Source organism: Ictalurus punctatus, chromosome 16, assembly GCF_001660625.3.
Source record: "Ictalurus punctatus breed USDA103 chromosome 16, Coco_2.0, whole genome shotgun sequence".
Classification (NCBI taxonomy): Eukaryota; Metazoa; Chordata; class Actinopteri; order Siluriformes; family Ictaluridae; genus Ictalurus; species Ictalurus punctatus.
In genome coordinates this window covers 21,022,284-21,041,704 of record NC_030431.2, presented here as the reverse complement: position 1 = coordinate 21,041,704, position 19,421 = coordinate 21,022,284, and the positions used below count along the sequence as shown (strand labels likewise).

Below are 19,421 nucleotides of genomic sequence, written 5' to 3'. Positions count from 1 at the left end.
GCTTGAGTCGCATTTTATGGTGCAGAACCTGTAGCACTATGAGTTTCACTCTTATAAAAGGTGACATCAGCTTCATAAACCAATGCTGTGGGACCAGGGCTCGGTTAAAGCCATGTGTATTATTTCTTGATTTTCCACAAGAGTCAAATGGCAAAATAGGGGCCAGTGATCGGGCATACGGGAAATACGTTCCTTGATATTTTCCATGGACTCTCTACTAGTAAGGCCTACATGGTTTTCACCTGATTCAACTTGTGTGAAACGTTACAAAGCTTCAGTTTAGAGTAAGTGACTACATTTCTATGAAATACCAAATGCTGATACTAAGGCCAGAATGAGCACTATGGCACTGGAGTTGCATTTCAGCCTTTATTGATTAACCAAGATTCGTAAATGGTATAGTCTCTAATCAGAAAAGAATTTGCTTATATTGAGAATTATTTGAAGTTATTGCTATGCCATAATGGTTTTTTTTGCAGTAACCTCTCAAAATGGCTTTTATAGTGTCACACTTTTATTGAACAACTGATAGATAAATAAAATGAGTAATAGATAAGGAATAAATGGATAAATTGAGCAATATAAAAGGAATTAAACACGATAGACGGTGCTGTTATAGGAAAATAACCAACGATGGGGTGGTGTGATAGAGTACCTTACCACCATAAAGTTAATTCTGTTCCTATAAGAGTGCTTTCAGAAGTGTTATATTTCTCTTATATCACAGCAATTTGCCAACAATTACAAATTTTTATTTATTAAAAAATGACGGGTCTTACTTTTTTGTTGATCTGTTCCTTGTTATGTTCGATGCTGTGGAATGTCCACAAAATAAGTTATATCCTGTTATCATTCATGTTAGTTAGTTAGTTTACTTTATTATCCACGTTGTGGAAAATTGTCTCTATCTTCACTGTACAATACATCACAAACAATATATAAATATGCATCAAAAGCATACAAGACAAGACAAACATCACCAGTCACTTGCATTTAAAATTTTAACAGGATTAGGCACAAAAGATAACTGTTAAACATTCTTCATTGCACGTGGTTGCCTATAAGGCCTCCCTGATGGCAACAGGTGAAACTCACCATGAAGAGGGCGAGACACATCTATCTACTATCACTAAAGCCTTTTGCTTGACTTTACATGTGTATAGATTATTCAGACGTCTCTGTGTCATGCAGATTATCTTACTGGCTTCATTTACAATCTTGGACAGCTTGACCCTGTTTTTAACGCTTAAAGTTCCATACCACGAGGTCATGTTAAAAGTTTAAATACTTTCAACAAGATTTTTATAGACCATTTCACTTATGTTCTTACTCACACCAAAGTGATTGAACCTCGTGATCAAATACAGCCTTTGTTGAGCTTTTTGTAAATGCTGACACTGGAGACTCCTTCCAAAAATGAGAAACAATAACGTCTAAGCCTATTATAATATAAACCTGTGATTTGCATTGCGATCTCGAACTACTTACTTTAAATCAAATTTTAAGTTTAAAAAATAAGTATTTTAAGAATCACATTGTACAATGCAGTGACCTTGAGATCTTGAGTTCATGAGCTCTGCTGAATGTGTAGACAGCAGGTTATATGCTGCAAAGCTCACTTGTGTGATTATTGCAGAAAGTGGGAAAGTTTCTGTAATCTTGTGGTAATGTGGTGGTGTCGTTGTGTTAATCCGTCTGGGAACCACGAGCAGCTTGGCAGCCAATACGGTACAGCGAGATGCTTATTTTAACATTTGAAAATTCCAGACACAAACTATAGACTTCTCGCCTGTGCCAAGAACCCGAGTGAAGAAAAACATTGCGCTTCTTCTCTCCTCAGTCCAACAGCACTTCAGTGTAACATGTTTTGACGCATCTAAATCTTTCTAGGTTACAACCTAGGATTAGTGTGTCTGATGAAGTTCTTTCTCTGTGATGTTTTTTAGTCAACACCCTGCACAGACTCTATAACTCACCTTTGCATGAGGCATCATACAGTTGAAGACCGCACATGCTGTAAATCATCTATCAATCACTCCTGGAGAATGCATTATCATTGCCTTGAGGTGCAGCTCATGACAGGTCGACAAATCATGAACCCTAATAAACATTTAGATGTTCTATTTAATCAAACATGATGACAATCATGATGTACAGCTCTGGAATGTCCCACTGTCTGATGTTGTGCTTGACAGAGAGAACATTTTAGTCAAATTTCAAGGCAAAACAAAGAAATACTGCAGTTTAGACAGGCAGAAGAGTCACTAGTGAAATTGACTAACCCTAATTGGAGGGGCCTTTTAGGGACATGATGCATTTCAAAAATAGTAGACGAAGCCCAAATTCATATCAGTCTCCATATACAGATATAAGGTGCTTAATGCAATGCTGAACTTACACAAAAAATGCACTAAAAACCTGAATGCCAGATCTCATCTATCTATCTATCTATCTATCTATCTATCTATCTATCTATCTATCTATCTATCTATCTGCCTATCTATCTATCATCTATCTATCTATCTGTCATGCAATACATTTAAGAAAATCGATTTAAGGTCAAAATGAATAAATAAACATACTAAGTAAACAATATGTATTTCATGTGCATGTATTTAATATATAAAGAAATTAGGAAATTAAAGACAGGTTCAATTAATTAAGATCATTTTTGCACAAAAAAAACAACAATAAAAAACCCCCAAAATAACTTAATATGCACTGTTAAATATAGCAATAGATTAGACTATTTAATCTATTGGACTATGCTGTAGTCATTCTTATAGAAACCAAATATTAGTTGTGAGTGTGCTGTTCATTTAGCATGTTATATGTTTAATATATGGTGTTTTTTGCTCCGTTTTTATGAAGGGTGACAATAATTCTGGAGATCACTGAATAAGAGTGCTGCATTTATGGAATATTGAGTTTCAACAATTTCCACTGTATGTGTCATGCCTTGGTGTCAATTCAGGCTTGGTCTTGTTCATCTCCATGACTCACGATTAGTCTAGAACAAGCTGAATTTTTCAGAGCCAGTTGGATAAAATCTTTAACATTTTTGCATGGCATTGTCTCCGATGTTAAAGTAAGCACAATTTTAGCACTTTACAAATATGACAATTTACAATCACACATAATAGCAAATTAGCAGTGGTGTAAAGAGTGCATGAGTAATAATGTAAATGAGTGAAGCTACTGATACTGTAGTATGTATTTACTTGAGTAAAAATAAAGATAGTGATCAAGCAAATTACTCTAGTAAGACTTAATAAGTTGTCTGGAGAAAAAATACTTCAGTAATTACTTTACATGTAAATAACAGTAATTTTGTAAATTACATGTAAATTTACAGTAATAACACTTTTACATGTTTACAATGTGTGTGTGTAAATATATATATATATATATATATATACACACACACACACACACCACACATATATATATATATATATATATATATATATATATATATATATATATATATATACATATATATATATATATATATATATATATATATATATATATATATATATATATATATATATATATATATATATATATATATATATGACAATGACCCAAAACACACGGCCAAGGCAACAAAGGAGTGGCTCAAGAAGAAGCACATTAAGGTCCTGGAGTGGTCTAGCCAGTCTCCAGACCTTAATCCCATAGAAAATCTGTGGAGGGAGCTGAAGGTTCGAGTTGCCAAACGTCAGCCTCGAAACCTTAATGACTTGGAGAAGATCTGCAAAGAGGAGTGGGACAAAATCCCTCCTGAGATGTGTGCAAACCTTGTGGCCAACTACAAGAAACGTCTGACCTCTGTGATTGCCAACAAGGGTTTGCCTTATTTAAGTACTAAGTCATGTTTTGCAGTGGGGTCAAATACTTATTTCCCTCATTAAAATGCAAATCAATTTATAACATTTTTGACATGCGTTTTTCTGGATTTTCTTGTTGTTATTCTGTCACTCACTGTTCAAATAAATCTACCATTAAAATTATAGACTGGTCATTTCTTTGTCAGTGGGCAAACGTACAAAATCAGCAGGGGATCAAATACTTTTTTCCCTCACTGTAGATAGCTAACTTAGCTAAATGCTGTTGGGTTTCATTAGCTAGCTAGCTCCTGGTAATTCATAATACATGTTTCTAATGACATAGCTATCTAGCACTGATGCTCATTGTTACCTATGGGCTATAACAGCACTTAGATATATTACATACATAACACATAATCACTACAAACATTGAAGTGTCATATTAAGTTTAGAAGTCGACGCACTCACTCAGATAGGTAATGGTTTACTTGCAGAAGTTTGTGGTGTATGTTGATTTGTGAAATGCTGATATCTCCACAGGTTTTCACTTACACTGTAGCAGGCATTGCTGCTGCTGATTAAACATTTGGCGCCTGAAATGTAGATTTTCAGAAACTGCTTTATTTTGATAGAGTCTTTAAAATACACATACACGTACTGCCTTTTATTTGGCTTACAGTCTTCAAGGGTTGTATTATTATTATTATTCACTCTGTAATGGTGCTCAACAATAAATGTAGTGAAGTTGATTTTTTTTAACTTAACTAAAACGAACATAATTCAATTATAGTCATTTATAAAAAATAAAAAAAATGTAACATTACAGTGAAACATTTACTCATGTACTGTAAGGAATACATGTAGTTCCTTATGTTCCACCCCTGCTAATTAATGTGGATTTATCCTATTAACAAAGTACAAAAGACTGACTGTCATTGCAATATATGTCTGTACAATAGATACTATGGCTGCCAACAAATGTGGCATTGCACAAACAGTCTGAAAATGTCTGTAACATTGAAAACAATCCAAGACATGTTCTTTTTTTCTAGCTCACTATGCCTGGTGCTGAATGTTTGCATTGGCTAGCCACAGAACCCACAGGAAGAGTGGGAGTAGAAAAGGTGGGACAGCAGCGGTAAAACTCATGACATCACAGAATGCATTTTGATTGGCTGAATCCAGAGGCAGCAGGGTTTAAAAGCCAAGCAGCTGTGAGCATCAAAACAAAACAAGATCTCAAGCAAGAGACTTGGAAAGTAGTGGTGGATCCTCTATCAGACAGCAGCAAGAAGGTTAGATTCACAGCAGCTGAGGAACAGGTAAGAGACGACTTTTATTCTTCATACTGTACTTTTACACACTTTGATGTTGTGAGGTCGTGATTGATTGGTGGTTGAATGTATTTGTTGAATTAAGGACACTTTATATCATAAAGGGCATCTATAGATTTTCTATAGAACATTTCAGGCAGGGTTGTTTGAGTTTATAGCTTATGCAAACTAAAAGTTTTTAAAACTAATTTAAATTTTTTTCTCTCTCTCTCTCTCTAAATGTCAATCTGTGAAATAAACTGAGGAATCAAATTTGTGAAATCTTAAACGTTGTCCATTGTATTTAAAACGACAGAACTAATCTAAATGATTTGAAGTGCAGTTTATTGAGGAAAAATGTGAATAACAGAAGAGGAAGTTATATTGGTCAGCTGACTCATTTATTTCAGTAACAAAAACCACTCAATTACAGCCTCATACCAAAGACTAATAATAACACCACCAGTTAACTGAAAAACCTCTGAAGTAGCCGGCACGATGTTCCTTACGGCCTTCAGTATTGTACATTGTGTTTCATGTTTCCATCAAAGACATAAAATGTCTTGCCATAGTAAAGTCCCTAATGAGAAACATTTACTAAAATATAATGTTGTAGTTCTAGTGGCTGGCAGCTGTCTACAAATAACTTGAAGAATTACACACTGGAAGGATATTATTATAGCATAGCTAAACACTCACCACTCCAGTTTAATGCTGATGTAGTGTTATCGTGGCTAAAAAGGGGGGGGGGGGGGGGGGGAAATGGGTTGTTTCATGGTGAATGTTGGATGCAGTTAGAAGGGAAACTGTTCCCCGTCTGCCAAAAATGTAGTGGCCGACTTGATTTAGGCACACTTCCTTGTGGAAAAATGTACAAGCCCAAAAAGCTAATTGAGACAGTTTATAGTTTAACCATTATGAAGATTATATTGAGGCAATCCCCTCAGTGTGTTGACATACTGATATGGAAGGAAAGAATGCTTTTATGACATGCATTCCTCAAATCTTATTCATTCGTGTATGATGAATCAGGCTGGAATGATCAGAAGCTAATATGTAACCTTTCTACTTTTCTAGAACACACCAAGGAAAATGAAGGCTGTCATTGTTTTCGTGCTCCTTTTCGCAGCGGTCTATTGTCACCCTGTAAGTTCAGAGCAAACAACATTACTTCTAAACTAACCTTTGCATTATTGTATGGAGGTCTGTTGTGCTCTCTATAAGACATTTCAAATCTAACCGTATCCGAGACATTACTTTAGGAAGGAATATTCCAATAAACTGGCAGGAAAATTCCTTCGTGTCACAGAATTCCCGTCGGATGAATCTCTGTTTTGTGGTTAATTACAGGTGAAACGTTCAGCCAGCAGCTCAGAGAGTGCTGACCTGCAGCCTGTTGATACTCAGGTGAGCATTTTGGACATTACATATGTTTTGCACGCACCTCTGTACGGCTTTGGGGTTCGTTTTTAACCTCTCAGAGCATCAATGGAAAAAGAATCACAGTAGCCATATTCACAAAGCCTACCTAATTTCAAGTGTTTTATAATTACTACTCGGCACATACTGTATCTTAAAGTGAGTGCGTCTTCTTTTTTCACTCTGGTGTTTTTGTTTCAGGTATTGAAAGTCACTGCGGTTGCTGATGTTAGCTCTGAAGAGGTAAAAGAAACTCATCCCATCTGCCGACCTTATGAGACACTCTTTCCACATAAAAGAGATCAGATGAAAAAAATCATTTTATAATAGTTTATATATGTTTCATGTGCCAGGGTTATGAGTCTTACTGTGTCTTCACTGTGCATGCTGTTATAAAAAAAATAAATATATATAAAAAAAATTTTTTACACGCACAGCACTCAATTATTTCAAAACTCATGTTATTGTCTAGGACTATTATATCCCGGGAATTTTGAGACTAAAATAAATAATGATTTATGATAAATAAGAACATTCACATGTATTCACAAGGATAAGAAATGTATTAGGTCCCACAGACGGGCTTCATTTTCTTTGCTGTTTCTTCAGGATGATGATGATGATGATGACAGTGACAGCGATGAGTCTGATGAGAATGGCGAGCCCACCAGTTCTCCTCCTATCATAGAGACCACTCTGATCCCTGTTATTAATGGCCGTGGAGACAGCATTGGCTTCCAGAGTGACTACAAGAAACCCGTTTATTATGTGGATGGCAACAACATTGAGAAAGGACCTTCTTCTCATAAATCCTATGGATCTGACAAGACCAAGTATGATGGTGCGGATCTGAAAGTGTACAAGGTAAATAGGAAGCATTCAAATTCATTCAGGTCGCTACATTAGGGGTGAGAATAGTACTTTATATCCTGATGCATGCCAAACTAAACAATCCAGAAGGAATATCTCAAAGGGAACATTATACTGAAAAAAAAAAAGCATTACAATATCTGAGACTCAGTGAGTTCCTTTTGTTTCTCAGGCTCTGCAGGTGCACAATGTTGGGCTGGACCAGGGAGTGGACGCCTCCAGTGGCACGGACAGTGATGACGCGAGCCAGCAAGAGCAGAAGGCAGCTTCTTCTTCCAGTGCCAGTGATGCCGTTCCCAGTCAGGAGAGTGAGGAGGACAGCCAGAGCAGTGAGGAGAACACAACCGCGGCTACCGCGACCGACAGCAACTCCTCCGAGAGCGATGAGAGTGAGGAGACCAACACAGCGGATCAGCCTGCATTGCTCAAGAACGAGAACCCTGAAGTCCTCATCGCTTAAATACACCCCAAACCTGCTGGTGACAAGTGACTCACTTCACTTCATGTGATAAGTAGCAGAACACAATAATACAGCTCAGACAAACGGTATAGAACCGAGGCTGCATTTTGTTACCTGTCAAAAATCTGTTTCTTTTAAACAAATCTACATTTGCACAATCATTTATGATAAGTATATGTAATATATTTTATTCTCCCCTGTATCAAGTTATCCTTTATGAATAAAATCATTTTTTTCCTTTTTCAAAAAACAAAAATGACTGGTTGTTCATTTATAATCTTTTTTTTATTATGCTTTTTTCATTCTTATTTTCAAATGTATAAATGCATCTAAGTACACCTTAGCACAAATGAACACTGTAAGTGTTAGTACACTACCAAAACAGATATTTCCACACTGTGCCGAATGAAACTGATGGAACTGGCAATAGCACACAGTTCCCTGCATCCTTTGTCCTATGGTTAGTCTTCAAAACCAATTCTTTAATTTAGGTTAGAAGACTGTTTAAAATCAAATTATTCAAAAGAAGACATAAACCTAATTTCATCATAATCAGACTTTATTATTTCAGATTTTTCACCACAACACTACACTGATCAGCCATAACATTAAATCCACCTGCCTAATATTGTGTAGGTTCCCCTTGTGCTACCAAAACAACTCTAAGCCTTCGACTCTACAAGACCTCTGAAAGTGTGATGTGGTATCTGGCACCAAGACGTTAGCTGCAGATCCTTTAAGTCCTGTAAGTTGTGAGGCGGGGCCTCCATGGATCACACTTGTTTGTTCAGGACATCCTACAGACGCTCGATCAGATTGAGATCTGGAGAATTTGGAAGCCGAGTCAACACCTTGAACTCTTTGTCATGCTCTGACCGGTCTGTGGCTACAAAGCCCAATATGCAGCAATCTGCAATGCGCTGTGTATTCTGTATTCTGACACCTTTCCATCATAGCCTTAATTTTTTCAGCAGTTTGTGCTACTGTAGCTCTTTTGTGGGATCCGACCAGATGGTGTAGCCTTCGCTCACCATGCGCATCAATGAACCTTGGCGCCCAGGACCCTGTGGCCGGTTCACCGGTTGTCCTTCCTTGGACCACTTTTGGTAGGAACTAACCACTGCATAGCACAAACACCCCACAACACCTCCTGTTTTGGAGATGCTCTGACCCAATCGTCTAGTCATCACAATTTGGCCCTTGTCAAAGTCGCTCAGATCCTTATGCTTGCCCATTTTTCCTGCTTCCAACACAACAACTTTGAGAACTGACTGTTCACTTGCTGTCTAATATATCCCACCCCTTCACAGGTGCCACTGTAATGAGAATCAATGTTATTCACTTCACCTGGTTTTAATGTTATGGCTGATCAGGGTGTATATGAAAACAAAATCGATCCTATTGAATACTCAATGAAACATCAATAAACACCAGTAATAAAAATACAAAGCATAAAAACCCAACATTTCTTAAAATTTGTATCCATCATAGCCAACTAGATAGCAAATGAGCACTGCTGTCTAAAAAGTCCTAATATTTAAATTGGACACATTTGCAAACTGAAAGATTGTGCATGTTGTGTAGGATCTAACCAAGCTGTTAATATATGCAGTAAACAGAAGTCTGAACAAACATTTATATAAAATTAAATTGCTTTAATATCCACCATAGCAAACAGCCTAGCTACTATATAACTAGCTTTACTAATATTTCAAATATGCACAAATGTGTACATTGTGTAGGATATTATTTCCAAGCTGTAAAAAAAAAAAAAAAAACAAACAAAAAAAAAAACTATAAACAGAAGCGTGAAAAAATTTCACAGTATGTCTATAATAATGGAATTAGAAGATACATTTCAAACATTCATGAAACCATAATAAAAAAAAAAACTTTGTGAAATATTAAAGTGACCAGACCACAAGAGGGCGCTGTAATCTTTATAGACGTCCATAACAATCATAAATGGTCTATAGATGAAGTGCTTTAGAGACTTTCCCCTTATTTATGAGAAAATTTGTAGCTTGGAGTTTCCACAAGTGTAGTTAAATTATGAATAACATGAACAAACATCACTCTAAAAAGTGAAAATTCAGTATCTAGGAGTACTCTTGATATAAGTATTTGTATAAAGTACAAAAATGTACTAAGTATCAAAAGTAAAAGTAAATGCTTACAATTTCTGTTTGCTGTTTACCATCTCTTTACTATCAACAGTACCAGAGTTGGTAAAAGTACTCATCTAATTAAATCTTCTAGTAAAAGTTGATGTAGGTTCAAGTTCATCATAAAAGTTAAAATAGAAAAGCATAAATAATACCTGAAGTGTAATAACTAAAAGTGTAAAAAAAAAAAAAAAAAAAAAAAAAAAAAAGATTCACACAAGAAAAAAACATCTTCCTCAATTTCAAACCACATATTTTTAGTTCCTGATGCACCTCTTTCACAAGTAACCAAGGAACATGGAAAAACACAAGCCAGGGCTAACTGGGGCTAGCTTTATTCCTAATATCTCTCACTAGCATGACAGTAACACTGACCATATCAATTTGCTGTATGCTATAGCTAGCTGTCACAATACAAACTGATTTGATCACAGTGATGCGAATTAGGTCTCATTCTAGCTCTCACATCTGTTAAAGTTTAGATTTGTTAATAAATTAGTTCCATTCCTTGAATCTGTCTGATACTAAAAAGTCACTTTATGAATTTACAAAACATACATGATTATAGAGAGATGTAGGGATTATTATTTTTTAAATAGTGAGGAGAAAGTAGAGCTGTTTCATGTGAAATGTGTTAAGTAAAAGTTAAAAGCCTTCAAACTCAAATGCAGATACTTATAAACCACACTTAAGTATAATAACAAAATAATTGTAATTTGCTACTTCACACCTCTGACTGTCTATTTAATTTGGAACTGGTGTAAGAGCCCTCATGGAAAAACAAAACAAAACCCAACAACAATAGAAACCATCACCGAAATTCTAATAGTTTCCCCTGCAAATACCATTACCAACCATCAGCTAATCATTACCATTATTGTTCCTTAATGGTATCCAGTAGATAAAAAATGTCACCAACAGAAGGCAACAAATTACCAGTAGAGACCCACAGGGACCATTACAGTTTACATTAACACCAATACAATTCCCATTATAACCATTAAAACCATTACAAATTCTATGAGGGTTTCTATTGTTTTTTTCAGCAGGGCATTCGGCACAAAAACACCAACATGCATACACATATGTAGTTAAGGATCTAATATAACAATAATTATTAATTATTAATTTATTCAATTATTAATATTTCCTCCAGACTTTAAAACTTGTAATTTATTAGAAGGTTTAACATGTAGCTAGTGGAGTCACCCATATGATGTGTTTTCATGGACCACAGCAGAAAATTCAAAGACAAGTACAAATGCAAAAAATGATGTTTACACACTCAGTAAAGAACCGATCCAAAGAGGAATTGACGTACACTCATTCAGTTTCTTAAAAACTACACTAAACATATCAAATAGATATGTGCCACATATGCCAGAGCAGCCACCAGTAATGAGTAGTGTATAGCAGTCACAAGTCAAGACCTACATTAATTCTGAATAGTATAGAATACCTGCATCAAGAATTCTCGTTGCCATTTGATTAAAACAAATGTTTACTTGTGTTTAAAATGACCAGCCAGATTTATTACGCATGAAACTGACTGTGTGCATGTTTTTTTTTTTTTTTTCATCAACCTCAGTTTAGCTCTAGAACCATATGCAGGGCACATTTGTCAGATAAGTTGGCATTTAAGCGCATATTGAACAGAACATTTGACTCTCGTCACTAATGGTAAATGGTTTCACAATTTTATTTAATGTAACATAACAGATCAAAGGTGCACTGTAAATATTTGATTCCACCACTCATGCGTAGTGTAGAATACTCAGAATATATATTACCTTTGGTATAATACTGCTATGTAAAATCAGTTTATAAAAGTGAGTAAGGTGCAATGAACCAAAGAAAAATCTAAATAAAATGAAATAAAATCAAAAGTGTCTCATATATGCATTTATAGGACATTCAGGAACATTTCTTTTAGAAATTTAAACTGCCTGATAGGACCAGCAAATCACTAAATGGTAAAAGCGAAACATTCACTTCACTATGTTAAGCTTTAAGGTACAGCAACTAAAAGTTGTCTCCTCTAGACTCTAGAGTTTCCAGGTGTAGAGTATAACAGGTGACGTGTCCTTCTGTGGGCAATGGTGGTAGTACAGTTATACTGCTCGTGATCTCTGGTTCAGCAGTGATGAGAAAATTCTCCTCCGACAATGCAGACTCATTGGATTCAGAGTGGCTAGTATCCAAACCACTAGATTCACTGGATTTAGACGTATCAGATTCAGAAGATGAATTTGAATCATCCGAGTCTGAGCTGTTGCTTGATTCGTTTGATTCCACGGAGTCAGAGTCCTGAAATGCCTGGTTTATTGCCAGACGTCTATTTCCATTCCATGGATAAAACTGGAAACAGAGTCAAATATGTCAGTGAGATACTAAGCCTTGCTGTGTAATCCTGGCGTTACTGAAAATGTCGTATATATTTGGTTTACTTTCGAAAACTAGCAAAAGCACTGACAGTTAAGTAACTGATTGTTAAATGAAACTTACTGGTTTGGAAAAAACAAATGCTAAGAGGGACACCAGCAGTGCTGTTCTCAACGTCCACATCCTTCAGGTAAAGATAAAGGTAAACATTACTGTAAGAAATGTTACTAAACCCCTTGGTTATACTGTGTTACAGTTTTGAAATAAACACAACATCCACAGAATTACAATAGTTCTTAAACCAAATGTTACCTTGCTTCAGTGCTCGGTCCACTTATTCCAGTATCTCTGCTTCTGGGTTCCTACAGTTTATATACTCATCAGCTGTAAGATCAGGGTGGGTTCAGTCACCAATACAGTCATCCAGACTGATGAATGAGTGATACTCCGCAAGCTTTGAGCAATATCCGCTGACATCTGGTTCTCGTCAGTGGCGTTACTTAATCTGTATAATTACAGTCTGGAAATCCAAACATTAGTTTGAATCACTCACTCACTGGGTTTTAGCTTGGTTTGGAACAAGACAAAAGCCATTTACAACAACCGAAAGAAAACAGCCTGGAACTGTTCCCACTTTCTAAAGAACTTTAATGTAAAGTGATTTGAGACGATAATTTGCTTAGCAACAGCACAGAATATCTAACAGATATGGTTACGTTTATTATCAATCAAGAATTATCATCATATCATCTCAAATAAACTGCATCACACCATCTCACTTTCCAACTGAATGCAGTTTATTGTGTTTTATTTATTTATTTATTTATTTTAAATCTACTGCATTTCTCCAAATTATTTTTTATACCATGCATTCTTAATAACCTAAACTGAGGAATGTGTGACGGGCAATCATCTGTTTGAGTTTATTTTAGAAGGTGAACATGACTACTGTCCATCTCACTTATGAATAAATTATATTTACAGTGAAGGGACCAATAAAGCTTATCATGTCCACACTATTTGTTAAAAAGGGCTCCTCAGAGATTCATTGTAAAACTAAAGGGTTCTTAGGTTCCTAATCTGGTTCTACATAGAACCCTATTTGAAAGGAAACCCGTATCTATTCATCTTCAGCAACCACTTTATCAAGGTCAGGAGCGTATCCTGATCCAAGGTCAGGAGTGTAGGAAGGAGTAGAGCCTGGATGGGACACCAGTCCATTTCATGGCACCATGATCACACTCATTTACATCTAGGAGCAGTTCATAGATGTAGGGTTGTATATACTGTATAACTTGTACAGCATAACATTTCCCCTATAGAACATGTGAAAAATGACTGATCTCAGTCATTAGAAGCTACTATTAGAAATGAAATGTACTTTAATGACAGGTTTGCTTTGTGGTGAATATTTGTACAGAGGTGTATTGCATTGGAGATTGCAGTAGAAATTATGGCACCTTTGGTAAGTGGGCCAGTCCATTCCCTGTGCATAGGGGAAATGAATATCACCATAGACCTTATGTTCCCACACTAACAGCAACCTCTGTGCCAGAGCAGACTTGTGTTTAGTCCCACCCCAAAACCCAGGCTCTAAATCATCAGGAAAAATTCCACTGTCGTCAGAGCTCACCACAGGTTTCTGTGTCTCCCAGTCTGAAATTGTCATCCATCATTGCTCATATGTTTGGATACTTGTTTAAGGTCTGTGACATCAAATGACAGTAAATCTGTTATTATTTTACCAAATTCTAGATTATGGTGAGCCAAAATTACTAGTGTGTGATGCATTAAGTAACAAGGTAATGCTCATGAATGGTGGTCATTTGAACTTGAACTATCCATCCATTTTCTGTACTGCTTATCTTACACAGGGTCACAGAGAGCCTGGAGCCTATCACAGGGGACTCAGGACAGAAGGCGTGGACCACCATGGACGGGGTGAACCTGAAATATTTCATAACTATTTAAATACCTAAGCAGGTAGCGAAAATTGCACTATTATAAAAAGTACTATTTACACCAACTGTTCAGTGAAAAAATTGACTGATTTCTGGTGTAAAGCAATTATCATGGTATGATAAACATTTGAGAATTTACAGAAGGGTGACAAATTAAAAGAATGCATTTACCACCACAGGAAGCTTCATTGAAGCTTTGCACATATTCTACAAGTCTCTGGAACTGTACTGGAAGGATGAAAATCTTTTCTTCCAAAGGATATTCCCAATCAGGAATAGTGATGGGGAGATCTGGTGGCCACATTACAAGTTTTACATGATTTTCACACTCATCAAACCTTTCAAGGAGTCCGTGTACTCTTTGGATGGGGAGGGTTCATCTGGGAAGAGACCACGTCCATCAGAATAGAAATATTTCATCACAGGATAAAGGTGATCTTTGTATTGATTTACAGTTCCCAATAAGGAGGCAAATAGACACAAAAGCATGTATGCAAACCAAGCCGACAACATAACAGAGCCTTTGGTTTTTGCATATGAGATCATAACCGTTCCGCCATACTAGTAGGAATACTGTCTTCATAAGGTGCTTGAAGAAACAGAAATGTTTCAGAATAATCCTTTTTTTTTTTTTTTTTCAAGGTAATTGTTTTCTAACTGATAGTCATGGGTGCATTCTTACAAGACTAAAAAAGGAACTAATACAAACTAATGTCTAACTGAAGTCTACAGTAGTGCTTGAAAGTTTGTGAACCCTTTAGAATTTTCTATATATCTGCATAAATATGTCCTAAAACATCATCAGATTTTCAAGCAAGTCCTAAAAGGAGATAAAGAAAACCCAATTAAACAAATTAGACAAAAGTATATTACTTTGTCATTTATTTATTGTGGAAAATGATCCAATTTTACATATCTGTGAGTGGCAAAAGTATTTGAACCTTTGCTTTCAGTATCTGGTGTGACACACTTGTGCAGCAATAACTGCAGCTAAACATTTCCAGTAACTGTTGATCAGTCCTGCACATCGGCTTGGAGGAATTTTAGCCCGTTCCTCAGTACAGAACAACTTCAACTCTGGGATGTTGGTGGGTTTCCTCACATGATCTGCTTTTTTCAGGTCCTTCCACAACATTTCTATTGAATTAAGGTCAGGACTTTGACTTGTGTGTTTAGGGTCGTTGTCTTGCTGCATGACCCACTTTCTCTTGAGATTCAGTTCATGGACAGATGTTTTTACATTTTCCCTTTAGAATTCTCTGGTATAATTCAGAATTCATTGTTCCATCAATGATGACAAACCGTCTTGGCCCAGACGCAGTAAAAGAGGCCCAAACTATGATACTACCACCACCATGTTTCACAGATGGGATAAGGTTCTTCTGCTTGAATGCAGTGTTTTCCTTTCTCCTAAGATAACCCTTCTCATTTAAACCAAAAAGTTCTATTTTTGTCTCATCTATCCACAAAACATTTTTTTCAACAGCCTTATGGCTTGTGATCTTTAGCAACCTGCAGAAGGGCAGCATTGTTCTTTTTGGAGAGCAGTGGTTTTTTCCTTGCAACCCTGCCATGCACACCATTGTTGTTCAGTGTACTGCTGATGGTGGACTCATGAAAATTATCATTAGCCAATGTGAGAGAGGCCTTTAGTTACTTAGAAGTTACTCTGGTTTCCTTTGTGACCTTGTGGACTATTATACGTCTTACTCTTGGAGTGATCTTTATTGGGCTACCAATCCTTGGGAGGGTAGCAATAGTCTGGAATTTCCTCCATTTGTACACAATCTTTCTGACTGTGGATTGGTGGAGTCCCAACCCTTTAGAGATGGTTTTGTAAACTTTTCCAGCCTGATGAGCATCAACAACTCATTTTCTGAGGTCCTCAGAAATCTCCTTTATTCATTCGATTATACACTTCCACAAATAAAATCAGACTTTGATAGATCCATGTTCATTAAATAAAACAGAGTGCTCACTCACACCTCATTGTCATCCCATTGATTGAAAACACCTAACTCTAATTTCACCTTCAAATAAACTGCTAATCCTAGAGGTTCACATACTTTTGCCACTCATGGATATGCAATATTGGATCATTTTCCACAGTAAATAAATGATCGAGTATATGATCATTTATTATATATGTATATGAGTATACGAGTATATGATCATTTGTATAATTGGGTTCCCTCTGTCTACTTTTAGAACTTGTATGAAAATCTGATTATGTTTTAGATCATATTTATGCAGATATATAGAAAATTCACAATAAAAGGTTCACAAAGGCACCACTGTAAGTGTCGTTACTGCTTACTGTGCATCTTTGTAAATGTTGTGTCTTCTTCTGCACAGCCAGTCAAATGAACCTTTCATCTCATGCCTTTATTTATGATTCTGCTACAACAGCAACTTATTTCACTTTCAGAGTTCAGTAGTTAGTGTTACAGAACTGCTCTGTAGTAAGTCCAACAAAAACAACCATAAGTATCAGTGTTTATTATTTAAAAGTGATTTCACAAGGTGCTTCCCAATTTAATGGCCACTGTCATTGTGCTTAATGGGGTTTGTGTTTTGATAAAGTCTAGACTGGATTACATACACCATTAGTGTGTTTTCAGCAAGTAAGGTGATCAGAGGGTATTAGTGGTTCAATTGCTTGCAAATGTGATTTCATTTGATCTAAAAGAGTAGTTAAAGCCAGATTACTGCTGTATATTACACCATCATTTCCGCCTCATGAGGTAAAAGCTCTGATTTGATCTTGAGCTTGGGTTACTGCCTGTGCAGAGTTTTGCATGTTCTTCCACATTGGTTTCCTCTTGGTTTTGTGGTTTCCTTCCATCTCCCAAAAACATGCTTATTGGTGGATAGCTTGATATACTGATATCATAGTATCCTGATATCTTCTTCTCTTTAATTATCCCCATTAGTTCCCATTTCTACCAATTTCTACCCATATGGTAATGTTTCAACACTACCACCTATTGTAACCAGCCTGCTAGTGAAAACCACTACCCCAGTATTGACTCCTAGCATACAGCTACAGCAGGCCATCAGCAGTGCAGCCTGTTTAGATTAAAGATTGTTATGATTTCTGGTGTGTTAGTGATCTTTTATCATCTATCACTGCAGTGTGATAACAGATACACAATAATACACAATAAAAAAAAGACAATTATTTTGCTCAGTACAGAATTATTCATACAACTCGCTGCATTTGATCATTTTGTCTTTTTAAATGACTAGCAAAACAATTTTAGGCCTTTAGCTAAACAAAATTGTTCATAGAAGCCTTAATTGATGGTTAATTTTAGATGCAAAACAGAAGCAAAATGAAAGTCTAAATAAATACAGTGGGCATGTTGAATCTTTGAATCATTTTTATTTTTATTTTAAATATCTCTTTGTTGTCCATGATGCTGTTGGTTTAGGTATGATCTCTAACAAACTCTAGGGCCAGGTGTATTTATACTGGGAACATGTGACAGTTTAATTGTACACCGGTGAACTCAATTAAACTAATTATATGACATCTGATGACCACTACACAAATGTGATCCAAAATGACAGAGCAGTAGCACGCACCGGTCACTTCGGGTCCAGAAATATGATGCTTGCTGCTATACTTATTTGCTGCTATACTTATTGCAGCTACGCTAGTCAATATTTTACATTTATAGCCCATGCTCTATGTTTTTATTGTCTTGTGTATTTACTGCCCTGGGTAATTATTGTTCTGTATGTTTGTTTGTTTTTTGTCCTGCAGTCATCTCACACTGTTGTGTATTTGCACTTTATATAGTCTTGTGTATTGTTTCATGTGCTGGAGAAATTACTTTTCATTCCAATGTATACAAACTATATAGAGGAATGACAATAAAAACCAATTTGACTTGACTTGATTTTGTTGCAACAAAACTAAATGAGGTGGGGAGGATATTTATTACTTACCAAACACTTACCACATACTTATTTATGAGTGCACCACTTTTTTTTTATTTCTAAACCATTTTTTCAAGCTATATTGATCTCCCCATTGAGCTATGTTGTGACATATAATTCCAATTAATTTCCAGGTTGTAATACTATAAAATATGGAAAGGTGCAAGGGGTAAATACTTATGCAAGGCAGTATAAATATGCCACTGCAGTATACATCTAAATAGACAGGTAAAAAAATATTGATATGTTGCTCCCCTTTTCTAATATGCTAATAATGTTCTCGTATTTAGGCAAGCCTATTAAAGTTGTAGTATCTCCCACACTGGACATTATAGGCTATTTTCCACCAAGATGAAATGCTGCAAAGTGTGTCGTTGCATTGCATGGTTTTGAAAGGTAGGTTTTCTAGACAGGTCAGTCATCAAGTAAGCCTAGGTATTCAATCATTTTACCATATCATTTAGTCCTAAGCTATCTTTAACCAATATGCATTTAAAAATTATTATAAAATTATTACGTATATGAAGTTGACTGAAGATGGATCTCTTCCGGATCTTCTGTGAATGTTTAAAATATACTACTTCATATTCACACACAACCTCTAATGAGTAATCTTCAGATTGGCATTTCTGTTAGTAGAAGAGGAACCACAAACTCACTTAAAAAGGAACTACTGACATCTCTTGGTTAAACTAGGTTACTGACTTTACAGGAAGTGAAACTGATTTTTGGTTATGCTGCAGTGTAGATATTGTATTTCTTCACATTTTCTCTTTTTACAAAGATTTTGCTGAGATGCTCCATATTGCTTCTTATTTACAATGACCTAAAGCCAAACAGGATATTTTCTTGTATAATTATCCTTTCGGTTATCTTCTTAAATCAGTGCCATCCTTGTCATCGTTTACCACACACACTGTTAGAGGAGTAGCAGCAGGAGCAGCAATGTTACAGGAAGAACAACCAAGTGTGTCATCATTATGGTTATCAGGGCCTTTCTCTTCAGCACCCACTCATTAGCTCTTACCCACTTCAGCATCCTTTCATTAGCTCTTTGTGTGAGCAGCAAAAGC

At 36.1% G+C, this 19,421-nt stretch overlaps 1 protein-coding gene and 1 long non-coding RNA gene across 2 annotated transcripts; one reads left to right on the top strand and one right to left on the bottom strand.

The window, feature by feature from the left end:
• Positions 1-4,978: 4,978 nt before the first annotated feature.
• On the top strand, positions 4,979-8,151 carry spp1 (secreted phosphoprotein 1). The gene is made up of 6 exons (XM_017489854.2): positions 4,979-5,155; positions 6,224-6,292; positions 6,497-6,553; positions 6,767-6,808; positions 7,175-7,429; positions 7,608-8,151. The coding sequence occupies exons 1-6, from the start codon at positions 4,994-4,996 to the stop codon at positions 7,893-7,895; spliced, it is 873 nt and encodes a 290-aa protein (XP_017345343.1). The 5' UTR covers positions 4,979-4,993; the 3' UTR covers positions 7,896-8,151.
• Positions 8,152-11,740: 3,589 nt separating this feature from the next.
• On the bottom strand, positions 11,741-12,852 carry LOC108276599 (uncharacterized). Its single transcript, XR_001814938.3, has 3 exons — positions 12,755-12,852; positions 12,566-12,626; positions 11,741-12,418 (listed from the first exon to the last, which is right to left on the bottom strand). It is a non-coding gene; the product is annotated as an uncharacterized LOC108276599 (long non-coding RNA).
• Positions 12,853-19,421: the final 6,569 nt, after the last annotated feature.